The sequence below is a fragment of the Apteryx mantelli genome, chromosome 3 (assembly GCF_036417845.1).
Source record: "Apteryx mantelli isolate bAptMan1 chromosome 3, bAptMan1.hap1, whole genome shotgun sequence".
NCBI classification, from domain to species: domain Eukaryota; kingdom Metazoa; phylum Chordata; class Aves; order Apterygiformes; family Apterygidae; genus Apteryx; species Apteryx mantelli.
The window spans coordinates 110,754,516-110,778,999 of NC_089980.1; the positions used below are offsets into that span (position 1 = coordinate 110,754,516).

The 24,484-nt window shown below is 36.6% G+C and overlaps 1 protein-coding gene across 13 annotated transcripts in view; it reads left to right on the forward strand.

Moving 5' to 3' along the window:
* Nucleotides 1–24,484, forward strand: part of KHDRBS2 (KH RNA binding domain containing, signal transduction associated 2) — a 513,233-nt gene that overhangs the window by 358,821 nt on the left and 129,928 nt on the right. For 11 of the 13 annotated variants that reach the window (XM_067294146.1, XM_067294142.1, XM_067294143.1 and 8 more), the window contains one exon: nucleotides 3,928–3,986. The exons of the other annotated variants lie outside the window; for them this stretch is intronic. In XM_067294146.1, coding sequence (XP_067150247.1) covers nucleotides 3,928–3,986 — 59 coding nt within the window. The remainder of the gene's footprint in view (nucleotides 1–3,927; nucleotides 3,987–24,484) is intronic. 13 annotated transcript variants of the gene reach the window in all.

Genomic DNA, 24,484 nt, shown 5'->3' on the forward strand with positions numbered 1-24,484 from the left:
TCAGGTTGGAAGGGACCTCAGGAGATTCCTGTCTTCTAAATAAGGAATGTCATTTTTGTTCTTTTTTTGAAACTGATCTAGCTTTATCTGCATGAAAAGAAGACATTATGAGTTTATGGAACCTTTGACCCCAAAACTTTAAAAATAACTGGTTCAAAAGCACTAACGAAATCCAATAGTTAAATTAAAAATAAACATAAATAAATTACTACCACATATTATTAATCTTCTTGGCTGCAAAACAGGAATAAGGACAGAATCATATATTTTAGTTGTGAAAGTTTCATCTAGGTAGAGAAAAATTATCTCAGAGCTTCTGAGGTTGAAAACCATTTGAGATATAGAAATAATTAAACAACTTCTAAGATTCATTGTCCCATATATATCAATTCTTTCACAAGTGGCAAATATAGAAAGTTACTAAAGTCTAAGTCTTGGCAAATCAAGACCGTAGTGTTTCAGAAGCCTAGTGATAAAATATAGTGCAATGCTTTGAAAATTTAGGAATAAAAGATGAAAAGTTGTTAAGGAGTTAATCTTATCTGTTTTATAAAATGTATTACATCCTGCTTTCAGGTGGGTGCATATGCTTAAATAAATTATACTTCATGTTGCTGAAAGTAATGAATGCTAATGACAGATAATGGTATCTTGTTTCCAATTAGCACTGCCAAGAAAACCTGAGATTTCTAGAACTCATGATCACTGTAGTTTCCAAGATCTGTCTGAGAACTTTAAAATTATATAAACAAGTTTATTTATACTAAGTTCCATTGCTGACTGTTTACTTCCATAGCTGGGCATAATATGAGCGAATTACATATATTTGTGTATAATAATTAAAAATAACTTTTATTATGTAAAGCCATATTCTATAGACCACATTTTTTAAACATTATTCATTGTTCAGCTTAATAAAAAAATAGAGGACAGCTTTTACAAGTAAATGCATGTAACAGATTATATATAACATATTCAGCAGGGTTTACAATAGAGCAGATTAATGAATGAGCAGTCTGGCTCACAAAATGTGAGTGTAAATCGGATTCATTCTAAGAAATACATTTGCTTCACTTAGGTACTGTTCAAAACATTATCAAAATATGAGCTAGTAAGGAATTTCAAATACCATTTCAGCTCAAATCTCTCAAAAATGTATATTATTCAGGGAAATAAATTTGGAGAACTTAGATAACAATCATGTATTGTGCTATGAATTAGGCATTTTCAGCAATGTGTTAAGTATTGTGCTCACAAACATCATATATACAGTATACAACAAATTACTTTTTTACAGTAACAGTACAGCTTGTTTCTTATTTTAATGGTTTGTATACTAACCTTGTTTATAGTTTATAATGCAGTTAAGTTCTGAATGTTCACTGTGTAGGATTTTTATCTTACACCCTTATTGTTTATGTTTGTTTGTGTATTTTTCTCCAATAAAAAAATACAACAACCATGATGTAGCAAGGAATTTTTAACTGACTTTGCAAATTTTATCTTTTGCTGGACATTATTTTGATGGTAACAGCTCCAGGTCCTGTCCAGTGACCACTGAAAGCAGGACAACTACGGATAACTTTTTGGGTCCCAAATGCACTCAATTTAAAGCTGACCTTTGGACGCAGTCACCTTGTTTTGTAAAATGTGCCAGGAAGAAATATTAGCATCTTAGCCATTGACAGAAGATGAGAGTTCTGGGTTATTTTTCTCCTGTAACTCCACTCACTAGTCCAACACCCTTCTATACCCAGAAAGGCAGGTGATATGCCAAAATGCTGTAGTTGTATTACATGAGAGTGTTCATACTGCTGTCTGCCAGATCTTGGTAGTATGTTGGCTGTTTTGCACGTTTTGAACATTGGGTTAGGTCTAAACTACAAGCTCTCTAGATATGACTAGATAGATAATTTAACCCTGACACTGCCAGTGCTCTATTTCACCTTATGTAATTCCATAATTTTATTTAGCTGACTACTAGAATCATTGCAAAATACTACCAAATGTTTAATATGTTCAACAGAACAAAAGATGTATTCTTCCTGTTTGTTTCTAAAATGCCTTGCACCACTTCAATGGGAGGGTGCATATATTTGGGTAACTATTTTTCAAGCAAAGAAGAATGCTCACATTATACTGGAGGGTAATTCTCTACTGTAATTATGTCATATAGAGCTCAGATGAGCTCACTTGGAAAAATCTTTAAAAGAAATAACTTCATTTGCATTCAAGTCACTCTTATGTCCACTTTCTGCTACTGTTTTAGCAAATGAATTTTATCTGTCTGATATGTATTTCAGCATACTATGGGCACACATGAATGACTGCTGGCTAAATTAGTAAATTAATACACAACAATTATAGTTGCATTTTTCTGTTCAAAAATCCACAAATATTTGTAGTTGTAACTGACTGTAAGAGCTGTGCCTAGCCAGTCAGGGAAGGATGTGTCCCAAATCAAAACAGCTTGACTGTCAGATATCAAATATGTGCAATCAGTGCTCTCATGTGCAGCTACAGCACATGAATTATTCTCAGAAATTATTCCGGGAATAGCTATGAATAACTATTAAGTGTTATGAGTTTGTGAACAAAGTTAAAATTTGTTTAAGAAAATAATTGATACATATTGCTTGTTATTATATTTGTGATTTTTTTTTTTTTTTTACTTATGCTCCACTGTCCACTATGCTTCTGTTTCAAGTGTAAGCCCTTATTTTTTAAACAGTAATCCAATATGGAAAACTGCCAAAGCAATAATGTTATAAATAGTGCAATAGAGCTGATTATGTGCTTCTGTTCTTTTCGCAAGGGTCCATCTCATACGGTCTCCAAGGAAAAAGAAATAAAAGTGACCACAACAAAAAATTAATGAGGAAAGTGTTATATTTTTGTCTGGTTCACTGCAGACAGAGGAAATACAATATAATAAAATCTATGGAGTTTATAAGTTTTTCTGGGTAGGGATCGATTATTGTTATGTCTGCCTGGTACCTGAGACAGCACTAGTCTGATCTTGAATTTGGTGCCAAGTACCAAATACAGAATGCAAACCATAAATAATAACAGCAGTCAAGCAAAAGTGTGATTAATTTCATTGCCATTTCAATATGCTTCAGAGGTCAAAGTTTTCTGGGTGTCCATTGTGGGTAATAGCCGGGGACTGCTGATTATCAGGGTGTAACTATGATCTGAAATGTTTTGATCACATGTTAGTATGAACATATATTATCTTTGTTAATTAACAAAAAGCAGTCAAGAAGCATTTCTGAGACTCTGATTTTCCGCTTTCTTGAACCTTGCATATTTTACATATGCATTTTATTAGCATTGAATATGAACTTTGCATAAGGAAGAAGGCTGTGGAGAATCAGGTCTTCTCTCTTCAAGCAGTGGAAACAGACTTTCTTTTTAAGGAGTAAAGCTGAAGAGCTGTCAGTGTCCTCAGTAAAGACAAGCAGTTTACAGGTTCCATACAATATGATACAATACAGTCAGCTTTGGGGAAAACAAATCATGCTGAATTTGATACAGCATAAATGTTTGGAATTACAGGTAAATGAGATTTGCACCTCTTTTGGTAATTTAACAACAGTGAATAAAAAGTGGATAGTCATGTGTTAGACCTTATTTTTGAAAACAGAATTTCTGTCCTCAACCTTTGTCACATCTCCTAGGTTTACATACTTAGAAACAATTCTGTTTTCTGCTTGGTAGATAAGAGATGTGATGTGCTTTACAATAGCTGTTACTGTCACTGATGCGTTTTTCTTCATGATTTTTTTCAACTATCATTATACCTGAAATTAGCTAGATTATGCTATATGTAAAAGTATTAAAGTACATTTCATTTTTTGTGTTCTATTTTTGTTTTGAGTTGGTTACTTGTGATAGTAGTAACATGGCTATCTGGATCTGTTACAGTGTGCCTGAGTATTATGACTATGGTCACGGAACAAGTGAAGAAGCTTATGACAGCTACGGTAAGGCCTATTCTATCTTTAGGAAAAGTGCGAAATCAAAAAAAAAATCTATCACTGAAAACTCAGAAATTACTTCCACCGCCTTTTTTTCCCCCTTTCTCTGCTTTTACAAAGGCCCAAACTAAATGGATTTGTGTAGTTCTAGGGTGAGATTTGACTTTCTGAAGTAGGACCAGAAAATTGGGCAGGTCAATTTTGATCAAAATTTCAAAGCCAGTTAATCACAGTCACAGATCATCTTTAAGAGCAACACTGAAGTTTCTGATTAGTGCCTGAATACATTTCACAGTGTCAAATTTCAGTCTGCTTGATGTGACAATACTATGCATCTCCTGCTGTCATATGCATCACTTCAACCAGCAAGTTTTATAAGATTTTGAAATGCTAGTACAAATGATTCAGAGTTGTACATCTCAATTACTTTCCTGGAAATCATTGTGAAATTTTAAATATCTACTAGAGAGTATCTTCTCCTAAATTCCCCACTTTTACAATGCCAGGGACCTCTGAAACTAGCAGGGGCAAATGCAGGCTTAATCAAAGCAGAAGGAGAGGGTGCTTTACCACCCTGTGAACTCCCGCTGCCCCAAGTGATGAAGGAGTACTCTCATGCCACATCACGCAGTGCAAACGGAGGGAATGCTGTGCTTCTTACACCTCTCCCCATTGGGTCTGTATCTGAACAGGAATAGTTCCCCTTCACAGGAACAGAAGCTATGAGAGGAAAAGATGCTATTGCTCCAATGTGTACAACCCATTTTCCAAGTCCATTTTTTGATACTAATGATACCAGTGTGTTTGGATGACTAATTAGAATCTATTCCATCCTTACCCATCAACATTTTTCAATACATTCAGATGGCACAACAAACCTGACTCTTAGACATCTTCACTGAACTAACAGGGAAATGCTGACCATTCTCAGCTTAAAGACTGGCCCTAGTATGTTCAACGTAAATATCGTGCTTGATTTACTATTACTGCTAAAGTATTGTAAGTTCACACGGTGATTTCCAAAGCATTGTGAAAAATGAGGGCTGTTGGAAATGACACTAGTAGTAAAAGTTGCATTAAGGGGTTATATAAGGATTGTTGCTTGCAAAAATAATTTTATTCATTCAGCTGTGAAGCAAATTTCAGTGTAATGCAAAGTTGCAGTTTCCTTTGTATTTGTACAGAAATCATGAGACATTAATGGGACATTGTCAAAATGATTGCATTGTGTAATCAGAAATAACTTATTTTTTTGTATATAATCAGTATTCACAATATATTTGGATAATACAAGGTGCAGTCAAGCACATTTTCAGTGCTAAACAAGTAATAATAACATATTCATACTTATGTGTGTGCATCAGTTACCCTTTGTTTTGTTTCCTCTTCATATTATTTTTTTAATATCTGCAATGAAAGACCTTTCCTCCTGTCTGCAGATACCCTCCCATCCCCCCAAAATGCATTGCTAAGGCTTTGGGTGATCCAGAAGCGCGGTGTGAGCCCAGCAGTGAGAATTAGCCAGTGTTTAATTCTTAACTAGACTCCCCCACACTGATTCCCTATGTGTTTGGGCAAGCCATTTAAGGTGATGTCACTCTTCCTCCCATCTCTCATTTGTAAAACTAGAATAATATTACTTGCTTTCCCAGCAGGGGTTTTGGAAAGACTAATTAGCTATGGCTTACAAAGTGTTCAAAGAGTGGGATCATGACTAAATTTATGCTCTGCGTGAGGCTACATTTTTTTTTCCATTAAGCAGCTGAAACAAACTGAAAATGCCTGGGTTCACTTTGCGAGACTTGTCTCAAAATAACTGGTTGAGAACTGTGGGATTGCATTTCAGCTTAAACTGCTTTCTGAGCCAACACTGGAATATAAAGTTCTGGAATAGGTTTTACTAGTAACCTGCAATAAACTTAAAAATGGAGTACTATTCCGATATTACAATTTGTCTGCTTTCTGAAATCTGAGTGTCTATGTTCCTGTTGGTTCACCCACTTCAGCAAATTAGTAAATTTGCTAGTTCTGCAGTCTGGAAACCTGTGTGTGAACTTCTTTATCCCAAAGTCACCAGAGTTTATCTGAGGAGGTAATTGAATATATGGAGTTATAGAATATGTGCTTTTCTTGTTTTGTGACTGAATTCTTAGTACATGTACTGACGTTCTTCTCTCCTTAACTGATTGTTTCAGTGCCTCGCACCCCAACCATAAGCTGTCTTGTGCCACCCCTTCTCATCCTCATATGGTTAGCGTTCACCCTCACTGCCCTTTACGTCTCAGTTCTCTGCTTCTGTTTCAGGATGTTTCGCTATTCATCATCACACTGTATAAAATCAGTCATACCTCACCATCCCACAGAAATCAATACTACCTTTTTGGTTCACCCCAATTCACTTTCACATCTTGTTTTACCTTCCACAGCAAGACAATATCCCTCCTTTATAATCCCTTTTAGCACAGCTCTGTAATTCAGAATTCCCCCAAACTCTGAATAAGACCACACACTCCTATTGTGCATGAACTTACAACCCGTGCCTCTTCCTTCATGCCTTTTAGGAGTTTCACATAAGAACCTGTCCTTGTTTCTTTATTCTGTCATATAACAGTATCTGAATTATCAAAAATTGACTAAATTGGGCATTTCTTTTTCTCCTATGCATTGTGATAAACTCTTCCAACTTATCTTTAGGGAGGCTGGTTCTCAGTCCTGAAAAGGTTTTCTGTTATTCTTTCTCATGATGTAGTCTCCCCCAAATAACAATACTACTTAGTACTTTAAATTTGCATTAAAATACAATATAGAGCTCTCTGTATTTTGTTATTATTATGAATACTGTACAATGTTATTATTATGAATACTGTACAACACCATGGTACTCCTATACAATGCCATAGTTCTCCTATTGCTTACTGCAATGACTTTTCTTTATATCCGGGCTCCTGAGAAGTATCAGATCTTTTTTTGTTGTTGTTGGGGGGGTGGGGTTTGTCTCATGGTTTCTTCTATGCTCCTCTCCTTTTGGAAGAGACTGTGGTGAAGTCTGATCGCAGGTATTTTTTTCTCAGAAGTTATTTATTCAGCACTTATGGAACATTCATGCTAGGGCTGCAAAAAACACAGTGGTGTTTCAGGGCAGAACCCACCTAAGATTCTTGTCATTCTCGAGAGGTGCATCACTCTTTCTTTATATTAGATGGAAGTCCTAAGCAAGAAAGGGCCTCTATGACTTGTCTGAGGCTAGGCGAGATAAATTCTTACATACTATTTTCACCTGTAGAAGCTACAACCTGAGTTAACTGTCTTGACTCCTTGTACAATTTCTGATATGAAGTTGTGTTCCTGAGATTTAGATCCCCCCCACAAATCCAACCAAGGAACCTCCCAAGCCAATAGCAAAGGCAGCTGAGAGGGATATATTAAAATCCCACTATTTTTTGTGACTTAGGCACGTTCCATAAATGCCAATTCATAGCCCAGAATCCTATTATGTAGTTAGACACTTAAACTCTTTATTTCAATTTGATGTGCTTGACACCCCATCTCTCAGAAGGATCAAAATGGAGACACTTCAAAGCATTCCCTGCAGCAGGCTCTGGGCACCTGGGAATAGTCTCTTAAGGAATTATGAGATTCCTGCAAATTTTAGATAGGTTCAGGATTATGCAGCTACTGCTAGAGAATTTTGAAGATCACTGTTTTGGACAGAGGAACATAAATTCGAGACATACGCCAGAAAATCTTCTTGTGGCTCTGGTCCTTATGGGCTTTCTGGTGCAAATGACAAAGAAATGTTTTGAAAAGGTAGTTTAAAACTAAAAGGCTAGTCATTTGAAGTATTGGACAATTTTCAAAAACATAAAGCATGCTCACCTCTGATCGCCCTCAGTAAGCATTTATGATGCTTATCTCACTGAAGGGTTCAATATTTGCAGATATGAATTTAAATTCAGGAGTCTAAACTAAGGTGACTATAACTTTAACTTGATAGTGATGCTTATGTTTTATAACAGAAGGCATGAAACTGGATTAGTATATAAACAGAAAGTTTGTATCCATTGGTCTCATTATACTTTCATAATTTTTCATTTTCCCTTCTGGCAGTGTTGTCATTTAAGGAGGTATTTGGTGAAAACAAGAATTTAATGATTCCCCTTGTTATAAATAGATTAGTATAAAATGTATAGCTAAAAATTGGTTGCTGGGTACATTTCCTGCCCATTTGTAATGCCAAGCCCAAGTTAGAAAAGCACCATGAATGCACTGGACAGGAACACGCTACAGGGAAAGCCCTTGCAAACTGTTTGCTTTCTCATTTCTTTCTCCTTTCCCTTTTTTAAAAGAAACTAGCATTCTAGATACAAGTGCTATGTTTCTTATTAGGCTGCTCTAGAAAGATAAGAGATAGTATGATCTGTTAGCAAGGCACATCCTATACCTTATAAGCTACATTAATCATATCTGTCTCGCATCATGATTGTTTCATCTGAATCCTGTTTCTCCTCTGAACCGATCAGAAGACTCAAGGTTTTATTTGCTAGACACAGTTTCTGTCTTAGCTCTTTCAAGGGCTGGGGACTCCAGCAGATGAGCTCTGCCAATTTCTGCTGCAGGAGGTTGAGGAGGCTTCTGCCTCTACGTCCAAAGGTTAACACTGCCATAGTGAGGATGGAGGAAAGTTAGAGCATGCCCGTTGTTTGATGCCATGGTTCGCAGTCTGATGCACATACTGCCTGGTGTGTTAGCTGAAAATGATGGCAATTTATGTTTTTGTGCCAGGTCATGAACTGCAGGATCTGAGATGCCAGCATACATGCACTCCTGTTGCTACTACCAAAAGAGCAGGAACCTTAGGTGGAGGGTGAAAGGAAAGGGCTGACGTCTATAACCTCCTAAACCACTACTATTAAGGGAGAACAACACCATCTGTCAGAGGCCTAACAAGAGTTAGGAAGGTTAATCAGTACCTTGTCTCCTATACAAAGTGGGAAGAGAGAAGTGAACTACATTCACATTCCTGCTGCCGTACAGCAAAAGACTGTTCAATACACGTGCTGCCACTACAGCTGGAGCTGGGAGACATTATTTCAGTGTTATATTATCTTCAGCAAAAATTAAACTTTGGAAATTATGAATCTGGCAAAACAGTCTTGATGAAAATACTCAGAGGTTTTTTGGTTTTTTTCCCAAATGTTACTTATCTTAAGAATGCAATTGTACAAACTCAAAAATCCATCAGTCCTAGGTGCCTTTTTTCACAATAGCCAATAACAGGGAAAAGTAAAAGAGAAGGACAAATACAAAGTGATACTTCTGCCTGTACATGCTCTCAACTTCCCTGCTTCTGCCAATTCACTGCTAAGAGACTCCCTGAGCCAAAGCTTAACCACATCCTGTTTTTAATAGTCACTGATCCATTCTGTTCTACTTGTTTATCTAATCACTTTTAAAATATTTTGGAATCCATAGTAATGCATGGAGATATGTCATACAGTGTTTCTACATGCCTGAAAATGTACGTCCTCTTGTTTGTTTAAAAAATGGGTTCCTGATCATGCTTCCAACCATTTGTTCTGTAATAAAGAAAATGGTTCCCTAGTCTCTTTCACCATGCCATTCATTAATTTACGGAGTACTATCTTGTCCCTCCTCAGTCAAAATTTCATTCTGACCATTCATTCAGATGCCTGTAAAAGAAAAATTGCAGCAAAAAAATAACCCTTGTTGATCTTTCACTTAGATTATTTTAATTTAAATCAGACATACCCCAAAAATAAAAAAGTCAAACACGAAGGTTAATTGAGCATTATTGTTTTGATTGGAAGAAAACATTCCATTGACCAAAATGAAATATTGGGAGATATTTTCATGCATTTAATCAAGAAACTGGAGAAACTGTGCTCACTTCATCAAAACTGATTTTAAATCTGGCAAAATTTTCAAGCTGAATAAATACGTTCTTTGCCCAGCTCTAGTCACCCATTTAGGGAAAAAAGTATTATATATCTTCAGATTCATGTAATGAGAAGTGATAAAGACATTCTGGACTGAGAAAAAAAATAATGGGGAAAACCCGTGCTAGGTTGCTTTTAAATTTACTATCAATTATTCAGGATTTTTTTTTTCTTTTTTCAAATATATACACTTTCTCTAATTACAACACTATAATGCATATTCTACTCCAATTCAGCATTAAGTACTCACTTGTAAACAACTGGTGCTTGGTTTCAGGATAATTCCATTTTTAATTAAAATTGGAGAGTGTAACTGTTTGATATAATTCTTTGTAATGTAAGACACCATCTAAGTTTTAAAATGCTGCCACAGTGGATTGACTGACTATTTCACAAATAATTCCCTGCCAATCATTTGCAGTTGTGATGACAATTACTTTAGTAAGTAATTCTCTTCACAGACAGCACTATATAAACAAATTCTTTATATGGCTAACACCTAAAAATGTACAGAAATATTCCACTACTTTGTGATAGTCTTGTTTATTTGTTAATTTTGTGTTTTACTGAAGAGCTAATTATCTAGTCATTCTTTATTTATAATAACAATTACAGTTTTTGCTGAATAAGTAAAAGTAAAAATAAATGTACAGCTATGAAATTTGGAGAGAAAAGAGTGTGTGGAGGGTTCAAACTACAGCAGGAATTCTGATAGACAAAGAGATTGATTGAAGAGATGTCACTTCAGCTTCATTATGAGACATGAGGGTGCTTGTTTCATAGAGAAACTCAAGTGACTACCATCCTAGTGTGAAATAAACCCTGTGTTGATTAATCTGTGGCAGTGACGAAGCCACGCTACAACATATATAGAGAAATATTTGTGAATTTTGAAAAAGTTCTTTTTAGCATTTGCTTTGTCAGTGAAGATAAGTTCGTTCCACTGTCAGGTCCAAGTTCCTTGTTTCTTTCTAATAGTAACATTGATATTATAAGTCACTGGTCTTAATATTCATTAAGCTCATGGTGCTAAGAGTTTGTTACTCAATTTTTTTCTAACCTAGTAGCATTTAAGTCTTCAAACATAGGAAGTTAAGTGTTCAGATAGGATAGTGACTGATATACAGACCTAAGAGACATGGGTTTTATTCTCCTCATTGCAGTGTTTGACTTCACATAGCTTGTGATTACAGTTAAGATGCTAATGCTAATTGTTTAAGTATTAGTTTGCATGATTAATGCAAACTGATTGTTTGTGTTTATAAACTGAGCGTATCTGATAGGAAATATCACTGGCAACATACCAGAGGAAAGTTTCTTTGATTTTGAGATCTTGGTGCATCTTAGCATTGAGTAGGTGTCTCAAAGATAGGCCATGGAACAAGACCTCTTGCTTTCTCCTTTTCTGGACCTTTAATTGTGCAGTTCTCTCTAAAGACTGGCCTAGTTTTGACAGGAAAGGATACTCCATCCCATTTGCACCTGCTTCAGGCATAAAGACAACACTGAGCTCCAGTTTAGGTGAAAGTTCATATACTCCTTTTTGTTAAGTCCTTGATACTGGCCAGTGGTTGAAATGCAAAGCTGCAACAGGACTCAGGTTGTTCTGGTATGGCAGATTTTTTCAGCTGTGCCAAGACAGAGCAACAGGCAGGCATTTCAGTGCATTCTTGGTGTTGCTACACTAGCATAGGACTAGGAGTGTGCTTTTGAAGCAGATTTCCCAATTGCTGTCACTTATTGTACTTTCGTTCACATCACAGATTGGGCTCAGGGTACATGATCTGATTTCTTTAAATTGAAACTAAAGCAGAAGATGCACTCTGGCTGCTCATGAGTATTCAGTCTAGAGAATTAAACTAGGGCCAGTCTGAAATAGAAAAAAAACTCCAGAAAACTAGCATGAACATCAGGTCCTTGGCATCAGCTGCTTCACTCTGCAGATTATTCTTTTTTGTATTCCACTATCTGCTAACGTAGACGAAGTGTCTGAGTCCTGATCCCTCCCCAGTGGCCCAGACTGGTGACCTTGCCAGAAGTGTTCTTTTCTGTTCCAGAAGGTGCCAGTGTGTGCCGTGGGCCTGCAGGCCCACATTTGTTTTTTGGAAAGAGAGGCATCTGATGAACAACTGGATCTCTCTTTGAGCAGGCACCAGGTGTGCACCCAGCCCTGGGACCTCAGAAGTGTTCCTGAGTCCTCCTGTACAGATTTAATCTCCGTGTTTCTGCATTGCTCTCACCAGAAACAGGATTCATTGAAGACTTCTATTGAATATGAACAGAAATACACCAAATAAATTGCCTTCCTTTAGTCTTTTCTTATCATTCTTATCTCGTAGATGCTTACTAGGGTATCATAGATACTGTGTACTTCAGTTCCTACTCTGTGGGACAGAATGAACTACCACAAATATTATCTTGATTTCCTGAAAAATTTTCTCAAGTTTTTTACTGCAGGAATCACCTTAGCTGCCTCCCAAATAGTATTCATTTTCTCAGAAGAGATTTATGATTTGTTATAAAAGTATGATTTTGAAAGACTGTAAGAAAAGTGAGTGCACTTCAAATTCAGCTATGATGGCAACTGTGGGGATAATATTAAACTTACTGCTGTTTTGTCAAATCACTGTTTTAATTAGGTTATAACTCTATAAAATTCCATATTTAAATCTGTCAAAATCTTCAATTGACTGTATATGCTAAAGCATTTGTACTTTAGTAAATTATGCTAGTACACTGCAGAAAAATCCACACGTAGCACAAGAAAAGAGAGTGCCTTTAATTTATAGAGACTTGGTGTGCTTCCTCTATTACTCCTGAACTATAAATCATTTTATATGACAGAATAAGAATAAATAAATTATGCAAAACTTTCTTATCATATGTAGTATTTCATGCAATCATTTTACTGCCTTTCATTGTGGGAACTGTAGATTTGGAGAATCCAAAACCTTGTAATACTGAGGTTCATATAGAAATAAACATCTACATAATTCCAGACATGACATATTATATCACTGTACATTTCATAATGTATCACCTTAAAGTAACAGAAAATTAATTTCTCCTGAAAATAAGAAGAAAATAAAACTCTGTCCACACTCTCATTTTCACACTTATCTCACAATAACACTACTAATAGTCTGTCTCACCCCTGTGTTATGACAGAGGGTGAGGATAAAAAACAATGAACGTATAATTATTGCAGTTAAACTGTGTTAATTAGAAGCTAAAATCAAATCTTATACCCACACATTTTAGTTTAATTTAACAGAAGAATACCCTACAATGTGTAAGTTTAGAGCTTCTTTGTGAAACATTTAATTCTATGACTTAAAATGCCATACTTGTTTAGCAGCATTCATTATAGTTAAGTTACCAATGGTAGCCCAAATAATAATGTTCTGTCATTATTTAAGGTAAAAATACAGATTAAATGCCATTACCATTACCATAATTTAATTCTTTCTCAGCATATTCAATAAAATAAGATTCTTTGACCATAATGGTCTAAAGATATTAACAGCAAATTATTTATCTGTTGAATTACATCCCTTAGCTACTTGCAAGTTCTCCACAAGTAAATTTTCATTTTTACATATATACATTTTATTTCAAACAATTTCAAGATCATTGACAATGATTGTGAATCATTTTACTCTCTTTCTTCCTTACTTTTCACGTCTTACTTCTATCAAGTTTTCCAAAGTATGCTTAAATTCGTTTTTATCCAGCATTATTCTCATCTCACACCCACATTGTTAGAAACGATAAGTGTCTTTTGCCACGTCTTGCATATTTTTTGGCAAAAATCCAAATAATATCTTAAGCATGTGCCTAACTTTAGTCAATCAGATAGTGTCAATGAAGTCATGTAGCTAGAGGTAAATGCTTGTTTTATAGTATCAAAGCTCTTAGGGCCATAACCAGATAAAAAATAATCAAACTACAGTTTACAAAGATTCGGGATGCTCACTCAGTTCAAAACTGTGATCCAAAAATTCGCTGCTCATTAGCTGCCTAACACTGAGGCTCCCAAACTCACATGGGGACTCCCTATTTGACTCAAAAGTTGCCTAAGTCCCTGCTGTTTTGTCCCAGTTTGAGCTCACTGACCTTCTGGGAAAGATCAGTTCGGCTTCACCTACAGATGTTTAAATTTCTTGGGAATCTGATGAGCATGCTGTAGCACCACACAGCTGTGGTGCCTTTTTTTTAAGACACATCTGAAGGAAGCAGAAAGGAAGATGCTGTGCACCTTTGATGCAATATCCTCATGTTAGAGCTTTCTGTTCTCTTCTCGGACTGACAACAGCACAAGCTCCTGATGTCTCCTGGTGAGGGAGGGAATGCCCCAATCATCCTGCTTGCTGAAGTTGTGCAAGCTGGCAAATAGAAAAGCAACATTTGTGGGGCAAGGTAGAAAAAGTGAAGAGAGTGTGAATCAAAGCTAATGGTTGGGGTATTCACTGAGGTGGGAGAAAATCCCGACTGCTGTTGGTGCTGAGCTTATTTATATAATTTATATTAAAGGCCTCTGCGAAAAAGCAAAACAAATGCAGAGAAAAATAAATTTTTACTAAATAAGAAGTAGAGAAAAACTTACAGCAAATGTCCCAGCCGCAGCAACAGCCACATCACCTCTCTTGAATATTCACTCCACAACTGCTGTTTCATTCTGCTCAGTAGCAAAACCTGAGAAGTGCATTCAATTGCTTACTCAAAGGTAGCTAAGGGTTTTTTTTTCAGGATTTGGGAGAAGTGGGTTTGAATCCCTTTAGCATGAGGAAGGGAATGAATCCAAGTGTCCCTCTTCCTTGGGCTGCTAAGCCCTTAGCTCTTCTGCTAAGCAGAAGATGAGAACTGGCACCCCTTCATCTCTTATGGCTGCATTTTAAACTAAAAGAGTAAGTTCTGACCAGCTTTCTAAAAGAGCTGTTGAAAGCTTTTATCCCCAGAGGAGAACTTTAGATTCCATTGCTGCTTTAATTAGTATTCCTCAGGTCTTCAAAAGGGTCATGGTTTTTGCTAGTTGCTTCTCCTTGCTTAGCTTTTCTCATTGGCTATTTCTAGTCAGGTCCCTGTTCAATATGCAATTTTTTGAAACATGCTTATGAAACAGCTAGCTCTCCCTGTGCATTTTTGCATTTTGATTTATGGTCTGAGAGCCATGCACCTAAACTCAGACACAGTGGCACTTAATCTGCAGATGTAAGTGCTTTTGGTTTAGAAGTGTTAAGTGCTATCTCCAAATTCCTGTTGCAAGTTCCTCTTTGCCCCTCAGCATTCATTTACTCTTGTTTTTCTGGAGGCTCTTATGTCGTTATTCAAACTATTTCTTTCTTCAAATCAGTCTAGTCTCTTCAGCTTTTTTAAAAAAATGAATGTGTCCCATGCAATTTCTCAGGCTGCTTACTTGTGTATTCTGGTGCTACTCCTGTGCTGTCTTAAGCAGATGTTCACTGCAGAAGTGGCTGAATCCTTGTAAGAAATTATCTTCCCCAGGTACTCATTGCTCCTCCTCTGGCTGACATTACTTTCTCCAAAGGGTGAGCTGGCAGTGGGGTGCATGAGCACTCCTCATCTGCTTCAGTACTAAGTCAGCTGGATGATTTCTATGATTTTCTACCACCAATTTAAGCCAGGGAAGCTCACAATACTACAGTAGATTAGGAGTACTCATGCAGTTGATTTTGTTAGCCCTCTTGAGGGGAAGGTATCGTCAAGCACAGGTACAGTAGCTTTTTGAAACAGTTCCAGCTAAGCCCACAGAAAGGCTATTATACCACAAGGTTTTCTTATTTTTCCCAGATTTTAAGCTGTGTATGGTGTATATGCAGTTTCTGGTCTCTATGTAGGTTTGGTAAAGTAAGTGGTGTTTAGCATAGTATAAATAAGCATGGTGGGTTTGTGCTTGTTTTTCAAAAACATTTTTTGTCTTCTGACAGGACTACACATTTCAAATAGCAAAGGTACCATCTGTGATTTGTGAAAGATGGACATTTTAGTTATTTTTCTCATAATGCATAGGTTCAGTTATACAACGCACAGATACCAAGTCAGAAAATCCTGTGTATGTTGCAGACTCTGCAGAGAAGGGAGAAGAGACCAGAATAGTGAAAAACTAAGCATATGTTATGATAAAATCCCCTGTTCTTGAATTTCTCTCTCAAATAATATATACTTGTCCAAATATGATAAAAGTGCAGCTGTCTTTTCTGAGTGGATTTATGGGGTGAAATCCTGGCTGTGTCAAAGTTAGTAGAACTTTAGTCAATTAGCTTGACTGGGGCAAAGTTTCCAACCACTGCATAACACTTGTTTCCACCCACCTTTTCAAGTAGGGAGAAGTTTAGAGGCTTACTAGAAAGACAGCAAAAATTGAATTATCCAAAATAAAATCATTCTGATTTTTAGTGTTCTCATTTTAAAGTTAATTGTCTGGTTTCTGTTGGGTGTTCTACTCTGCCCATCTATAGTACTTTTCTCTTACCTCTCAGGCTATTAAGTACATCTCAGAACACCCCAAGGAGGTAGGTATTGTCTCATTTTACCAGTGAGGAAGCCATACCACAAAAAAATTAAACAAGTATCCAAGGTCACTGAGCAAACAAGGAGTAGAGCTAGTAATCACAATTCCTGAATTCCGCTTACTCTCCATCACTTGTGTAGTAATGTATGCAGTACGGTGACATTGTAAAGAACGTAACGAGATTTTTTCCTCATAGGAAAGAAAACTATTTTCTTCTGAGTTAAAAGCAGCTTCTATGTTCCTAATAATATTAAAAGCTAAATGGCAATCAAATTAAACCATTATCTTAATTGCTGTCATACACATCTTAACTATCTAAACAGAATAGCTCACTTTATCTCTTCCTGGCCACCTGTCCCAAAATAATTGAGCAGATATTAATAAAATTGTGTCCAAAAAGTATGAGCAATATTCTGATGTTAAATAATTTACCAGGAATAAGAAATGATCAGGTCTCTATTATTACAGGAAATGAGCAATGAATATAAATGTAGAAATTATTAGGAAATAACATCTTCATATGCAAATTAGATGATTTTAATATATTTTCTTTAAATTGTAAAGCATCTGTTAGAGTGATCTGCCTTTGAAATACTTGCATTGTTGCTCCCTTTGCATTTGTGAAAGAGCTTTGTTCAATGCTGGAAAATTCCATGACAAGGTTACAAAATGCTGACTGAAGAGTAGAAAAAAAGTGGTGTTGTGAATATGTGCTGTACTGGAGTCTTGTACTAACAGACATTGAAGTGCAAGATAATAGCCGAGTTCAGGGTAGAATTTCGCAGTAGATGGACCACTCTGAATTTTTCTGTTTTCCCAGTACCACATAGGTAATAGTAAAACTGAAACAACTTTGGGTATGTTTCTCTCTGTTATAAATGAAAGCATTTAGCAACTCCAGATTCTAAGGAATTTCACAGGTTAAAGATACGATGAAGGTTTTGGGGGTTTTTTCAGTTTGACAGCAAGAAAAAAAAAAAGACTTAAGTTAAATTCTTTGGTTAAACAGTGGATCAGAGCTATCTACAAACCTGCACTGAGTGTACTAGCAACTGACCACACAATAATCTTTAAAGATAGCTTCAGCTAATTTACAGATAATGCCTCTAAGAGGTACAGGAAGTGTATATATGTATAACTCAATGGACACAGCAGCTAAAAGACAATCTGAATTGTAAATAACTATGCTAAAATACTAACATATAATTTCAATCAATCATAAACCAAGGATGCTGGTTGCTTATGATAATAACAATTAACTTAAATTTCCTATGTAATAGCGAGTTCCAAATATTGATTCATGGAGAGCACGCAGCAAATTGAAACAAGTAGCCAGTGTAATTAAAAGGACCCTCCGAATGAATGTATATGCATTCCCACAATAAAAATCTTTTAACTTGTACTTATGGTTGCCCAAATGCATTTCCTATCAATGTAGTAATCAAAAAAATCACTGGTTAAGACAACATTATTTACCACACACAGAGCAATCCTGATGCCCAAGCACATTCAGATTCCTTAGCTATAAACTCTCTTATGCTTCCATCATGCTGCCCATAACTTTTACATTTAGTTTTGGAATGTCAAACACGCAACATTTCTTCTTAGCTAAGGATGGAAACATCTGAGAGAGGACCAAGTTTGCAATAACATCAAATTCCCTGAGAAATTCTTCCAGCACCCTCAGCACTAAGTTCCTAAATTGCCTGTATGGATTTCTTTTTAATTATTAATAAAATGAAATGCATTTTCTCCATTGTCTCTCCAACAAGCTTTCTATGTCTGTTTTCGTGTTCATCTCTATAGCCTAATTTCTATCTCTAGCTTTTATTCTTATGTCCGTATCTGTGAATCTTTCTTTGAGCTTTTACATGCTTCTTCTTAAACTGGCATTTTAACTGTCTCCCCTCACACTTTCCCCCGCAGTTCCTGTAAGTGTAGGCAAAAATGCTTTTGTGTCCCTCATCATTGTCTTCATTTTTTGTTTTTGTATGCTCTCTTTAATTTTTTTCTAATTTAATTTTGTCATTGATGCCTGATAGCATTGGTGATAGTCAGAAGTGGAAAAGGACAGAGGATTAGAGAAGCCAACTAGAGCAGATGGACTAAAAGGCAGGCTGGACATCGGTGAGGGATTTTGGTCAGACTCCACAGGGTTTCTTTCCACAGGAATGAAAAGGAGGAAAAGGAATTAGTGTTAAAACACGATGACCACTGTGCACATCTCTTCAGCTCTTGGGCACACTGATTCATAGGCTCATTAGCAATTCTGCCCTGATTACCTTTCTAGCTCTGGACTATAGCCCTCTCCTGCTCTTCATCCAAATTCTCTGTGACTTTCCCTCATTAACACATCACTTTATTAACATCAAATATTTTCAGGATCTCCTTTCCCCCTCCCATTTTGACACAGTTTCTCAAAGAACAACCAGGCTCCACTCTTCTCATTGATAACTTCTCTGTCTCTTTCAAAGCATATTTTAAGCCTTTTTTCCTGTCTGTGTGTGTTTGCATTCTTCAAAATATACATCCCTGATTTATTCCATTTTTATATATCATACCCAAGTTTTAAGATTTTTTTACAGAATGCAAATACTGGGTTCATTTCTCTGCTCTGTACTAGAAGGCACTATACCAAATTACTCTGTCCTCTCATCCTTCTGATGAGTACTGTATCCCAAAGAAGGTCATCTGTGAAACTCCTAGAATCAAAATCTTAGATCCAAAGCGTGGGCCTGGAATCAAATTTAGATGTAGGTCATTTAGTAGTAAATGTAGCTTGTTCCTTCCAAAGCAGCAGTTACAGGCTTCCATAAAAAGGAAGATATAAGAAAAATAGGCAAGGGAGGTAGCCAGATAAATATGTGAAGACATGGGTGAAAAGAAGTCACAGTCAGTGACTACAGTGGAATCACTGTACAGCTAATTATTTGATAAAGTATTATTGCCTACAGTTTTTGTTAATAGATATAACAATAATATTAACTAGATAATACATTCTCAAAGATACCAATTTTTTGTAAGGAAATCAAAAAAAGGGTCTTATCTTCCACTGTATAGCTAGCTAAGCAATTGCAATAACAAAAATAGTCTTTCTAACCTATTTCTGGGATCACTGCTTCTGCCAGTGAGTAGGAAGTTGGAAATCATGACGTATTCACAAAAATTAGTGAGACTACTGCATCTCTCCATTGCATTGCCCATGTACTGGCAATGATATATTCCTATGTTTCAGTTAGTGTTAGAACGAAATACACTCCAAAGGAGACAGGGAGAGTTGACTTCACCATGCAACAAGGCAATACTCCTTTTGCCTAGATTCTGTGCCTTTAGAGGCACAATCCCTGTCAAAGCTATATACTGAGGAGGTTTTGCTGTGAAAGCCCCACCATGCTGTTCAGAAGGTTTATGGTATTCCATAAAATCTGATGTGACACCTGTGGCTGGTAAGGATCTTGTTGAAAGGGAATCTTTCTTCCTTTCTGGATCTGGAAGTATCAGAGTAATCAAAGTAGAGCAGTTGAAGACATGTTGCAGAAATATTTTCTAGTTATTTGCACATGGTAATCTTCATTTTTTTCTAGTGTCATCCTGGCATAATTTTAATGGTTAGTAAAGAAATCCATTTACATGTGGATTTCCACTTACTTATACATGTTTTTTTTTCCACTGAAACTTCTGGAAATATGATATGTCATAAGTTCATTTTCCTTAAAGTTCAAAAGTATTTTAAAATTATTTTCTATTAAAAAATAGGCAAAAAAAAATGCTTCCTTTTTACAGATGTTAGAGATGTGGTGCCCTTCCTGTTCCTGTAGGTCAAAATGTGAGATCTCCATCTGGTCCACGAAAATGATGAAGCAGTAGAATGAAATGCTTTTGCTGTGTTTTTTATGAAGTTTGGTAATAAAAGTGCAGGGTAGTCAGCAAGAAATTTTGAAATGGTTTAGTGGTCCAAGAGGATTGAGAACTACTGAACTATTAAAAAAAAAACAAAACAAGAAAATTACATGAAAAATATAAAGGGAACTAAACATTAACCTGAACAGATGGTTACTTCAGAAACAAGGGCATAGTCCCATACAATCTGAGAAGAGAGCAGGTCAGAAGGACGATCAGACCTGGAATTTTAGTGATGGTGTTAACTGGAGGAATGGATGTTCGACTGATATACTAGTACGGTCACAACCTACTAAATGCTGTGTGAAACTAAATATGGACACAAGCTAGTGGTTCGGCCTTGTGTGTGCTTACCTTTTTATATGACCTGTACAGTCTGCTGTGTTTCCTATGCAGAATATACCAGAGCATCTTAGATTTTGCCAGTGACTTGCATGAAAGAGCTCTGCGTGCTCTCCTGCTGACTAATTAGTGTTTCAGCCTTTGGCTGCTTGCCAGTTACCTAGGCCAGTGCTCAATTAAGACCATTGGTGTGTCATTTAGGATTAGGCTAGTCCGCTTGTACCCATGCTCTGCCATAATTGTGTGTGTGTTCAACATCCTTGAGACTGCTGATTACAATCTAGTTTGCTGACACGAGACTGAAATAGTTTTGTAATATTTCCTTCCTAAATGGCAGATGCAAAATTACCAGCTGAAACTGGTAGAAAGAAATTTCTACCAAGAAAGAAATTTTAGCTTTCATTCTGATTCTGCCGTGCATGAAGTGCTTATATACATCATGTATGAAAATTTAGTCCACATTTAATGCAGTACTTAGGCACCAATTGAAGGGGAATTGGGGGTCTGGTGGAGCAGTGTCAGCATAAAGGAATTACTCAATTCTAGCCTGTCTTGTATGGAATAAAATATAATATAATGATATTGGAACATAATGAAAATCACCTTGGGCACCCAAATGGCTGAAGGGTGTCTCTGTGCACGTGTAGAAAGATAACAACCTACGCAAATCTACTGAATAGTCTACATGGGTTCCACCCTTTAAGACTATTCCTGAAGACAGAGCTTTCCATTGTCAGGAGGCCCCACTGGTGCTGAAAGGAAAAAGAAGGGAACCTTGGAATCCTGGAGCTGAGATATGAGAGATCAACTTTGCACATCAAGGAACATTTAGTTACCTAACATGCAGAGATACATTAATCTTCATTAGAAATTCCTGTAGGAAAAAACACTAATAAATAGATTTTTTCTCGGTGGGGCAGCATCTTGTAATATATTGGCATCATGTGGTTCAGAGACTCTTCACAGTGTTGCTTCATAGCATCTTGCTTTCTCCACAGTAGAGATATAACCCTTCACTGCAATTTGAGTGGTAGAGAACAGGGTTTTTGCAGCTGAAGGCTCTAATCCCAAACCTTTTGTCTATGTTTTGGCTACAAATTCACCAGTACATACAGTAAAGTCTATCATGCCATGTCAAGAAGAGCTATTAGCTATTAAACACCCTCTCATATTTTGATGATGGTATTACCAAATAGATATAAATAAGTTGTGAGCATCATCCTCCCACATTAACATTAGGAATCAACCAAACAGGTTCACCATGCTAATGAAGTAAAGAGTCTAAGAGACTTGTTCCATGAATTATGGTTTCTGGTTTTGTTTGATATCAGAAGCTGGTACAGCCACAGCAGCAATTTACTTTAAGAAAGCCGTTAGTCAAGGAAAAATAGCTTCTTCAAAATGATAAAACAATGTCATTTTTTACTGTACGAGTACTGGCAGAAAGATTGTGCGTATGAAGGCAATTCAGTCAGGAGGTGGGGGAGGGGACTCGAAGGAAACAAGAAATTGTTTTGTCTTTGCGTTGTACTTTTAGTGAGGTTTTTTACTACTTTAGTCATTTTCATTTATATAAATAAAGCTTATCTTTTTTTTTAATCTAAATCTTACTTCTCCCCAAGGCCTCTCTTCAAATGCAGTGACACAGGCAAAGGGTAATTGAAGCTGCAGCACATTTACAACAAAATGCCATTTTTAAAGGGTGTAATGAAACGTACTGCAGAGGCTGGATTTTTAAATTCACTGTATGGAAAAGTGATTCCCTGTAGGGATGAGAGACCTGAGGATTTAGGACTATATCATATTGGCTGCCACTTCTTCAGCCCTCAAAAAGAGAACATTCTGAGAAACTCAAGGAAAAAGAAAATAAGTGGAATGCACAAGAAAATTACAATAGAAATGCTGCTGGTTCCGTATCAAGAGCAGTTTCTACCAAGTCTTCTTCTGGGACATCCACTCCTAATACTTACTAGCCTGAGCCTCACTTCAAGTTCTGCTGCTGATCTTATCCAGGCACACCCTCAGCCTCCCCAAGGCAATGAGATAATGAGATGTAGCTGAAGTGAAGACATTTTGCAGAGAAGAAAGAAATAGCTTCCAAAATTTTAGCATGCCTTTTATGTTTTATACTTTCATTTTTCTATTTTCATAGAGCATTATTTCCTTTTTTGCAAAAGCTGTCTTTGATACCCGTTTTAACCATGTAGTATTTTAGTCTGGAGTCAGCTAATTATTTCCTTACTGGCTGCAAAAGTCAGCAGTAGTTAGCAAAAACAAAATACTGCAACAAAATCATGCCCATTAAAAAACAACAGGCTCGTTAACTTAAATACTTCAGCTGGGTAAAAATTTCTTTCTGTTGCCTCTGCTTGCTTCTGGAGTCACTGGTATATAACCCACTTTTTGTGGCTGTAGATCTGTAGCAAGATCAGATACACCAATCAGTCAGATACGAAAATGATGGGTATTCTGATTTTCTGAGGGGGATATTGTTTTTTTCCTAAAAAAAATGAAAATGCATATATGCTGGATTTCATATATTATATAGGAAGAATTTTTAAAAGTCAAATGATATGTATAATAGGCATTGGCAGCTTTTATACTTCAAAGGCAGATGGCCAGGAGGAATTAATTTTTTATGAACATCAACAATGGGGGTATTTACCCTTTTTAAAACAGTAGTTTGGACAATAAGATCAATAGATATTTAACATTTTATTTACACTAGCATGATAGTCTGTACATTATTAATGGCTGACCAGCTTAAACCAAGACTGGAAAGAAATCTGTATCAGAAAACTATAAACTGTCTTTGCAAGGTCTGATATGGTTTGAGGGGCAAATTTACCCCTTGTGACTTTGGGAAATATAGGGTGATTTCAGTGAAGGACTATCTGAAAGGAGGGGCAGGCCAGTAGCATCTATACCAAAGGGGCAGATGAAGCTCATCAGAATATAAAAGGCAGAAGATAAATATCTTCCTCCACATGCATTTAGGCCCATTCACAATTGAACATGATGCAAACATGCAAAAGTATTGTGTGTGCCTATATTGCTGGTCAGGCCATTGGCCTGGATCTGGTCTTTATCGAATGGCTCTACTGACTGGTCACACTCAGAATTCACTCTGTGTCTAATTTAAGCAATAATCTGAGCCCAGACAATCCCTGTGTAGCATAAATCATATTCTGCCCTGTGATAATTTGGAAAAAAATGATTCTTCATTATTGGTAATATCTCCCATCACCAATACCAATATCACAGTCTCTCCTTTCTAAAGCATTGGGAAAACTACTGGTAGTTGCCAGATTACGGATTTGCTGGAATTTGTTTTATTCCATAACCTCTCAAGTGTTGGCTATTGCCTCTCAGCTAAGACATGGCATCTGACAATATGAGCACTGTCTCGAGTAAACATGTTTTACTTTGTATTAAAAAATAAGGCTATTTTACACTAATGCAATCACTAACCATGTCTCAGCTGACATTGTTTTATGAATCCACCTCTCAGCTGTAACTGAATGTGTGAGTGTTCCTTGCAGTTTCAGCACAAGGTGAAACATTAATTTACCTTCAGTGGTGATTTGAACCTACCTATTTTACTTTGCCCTAAAATGGAGTGCACATAGACAATTACCACCTTTCTTCAACTATGTAGCTCCCCAACTATTCTGTAAGAGTTTCTCTATGCTAAATAGCAGTATCTTTGTACTCTTCCACCCACCCATGCAACAACTAAAGTGAGAGTTCAGTTTCCATCCCATGGTCAGGAG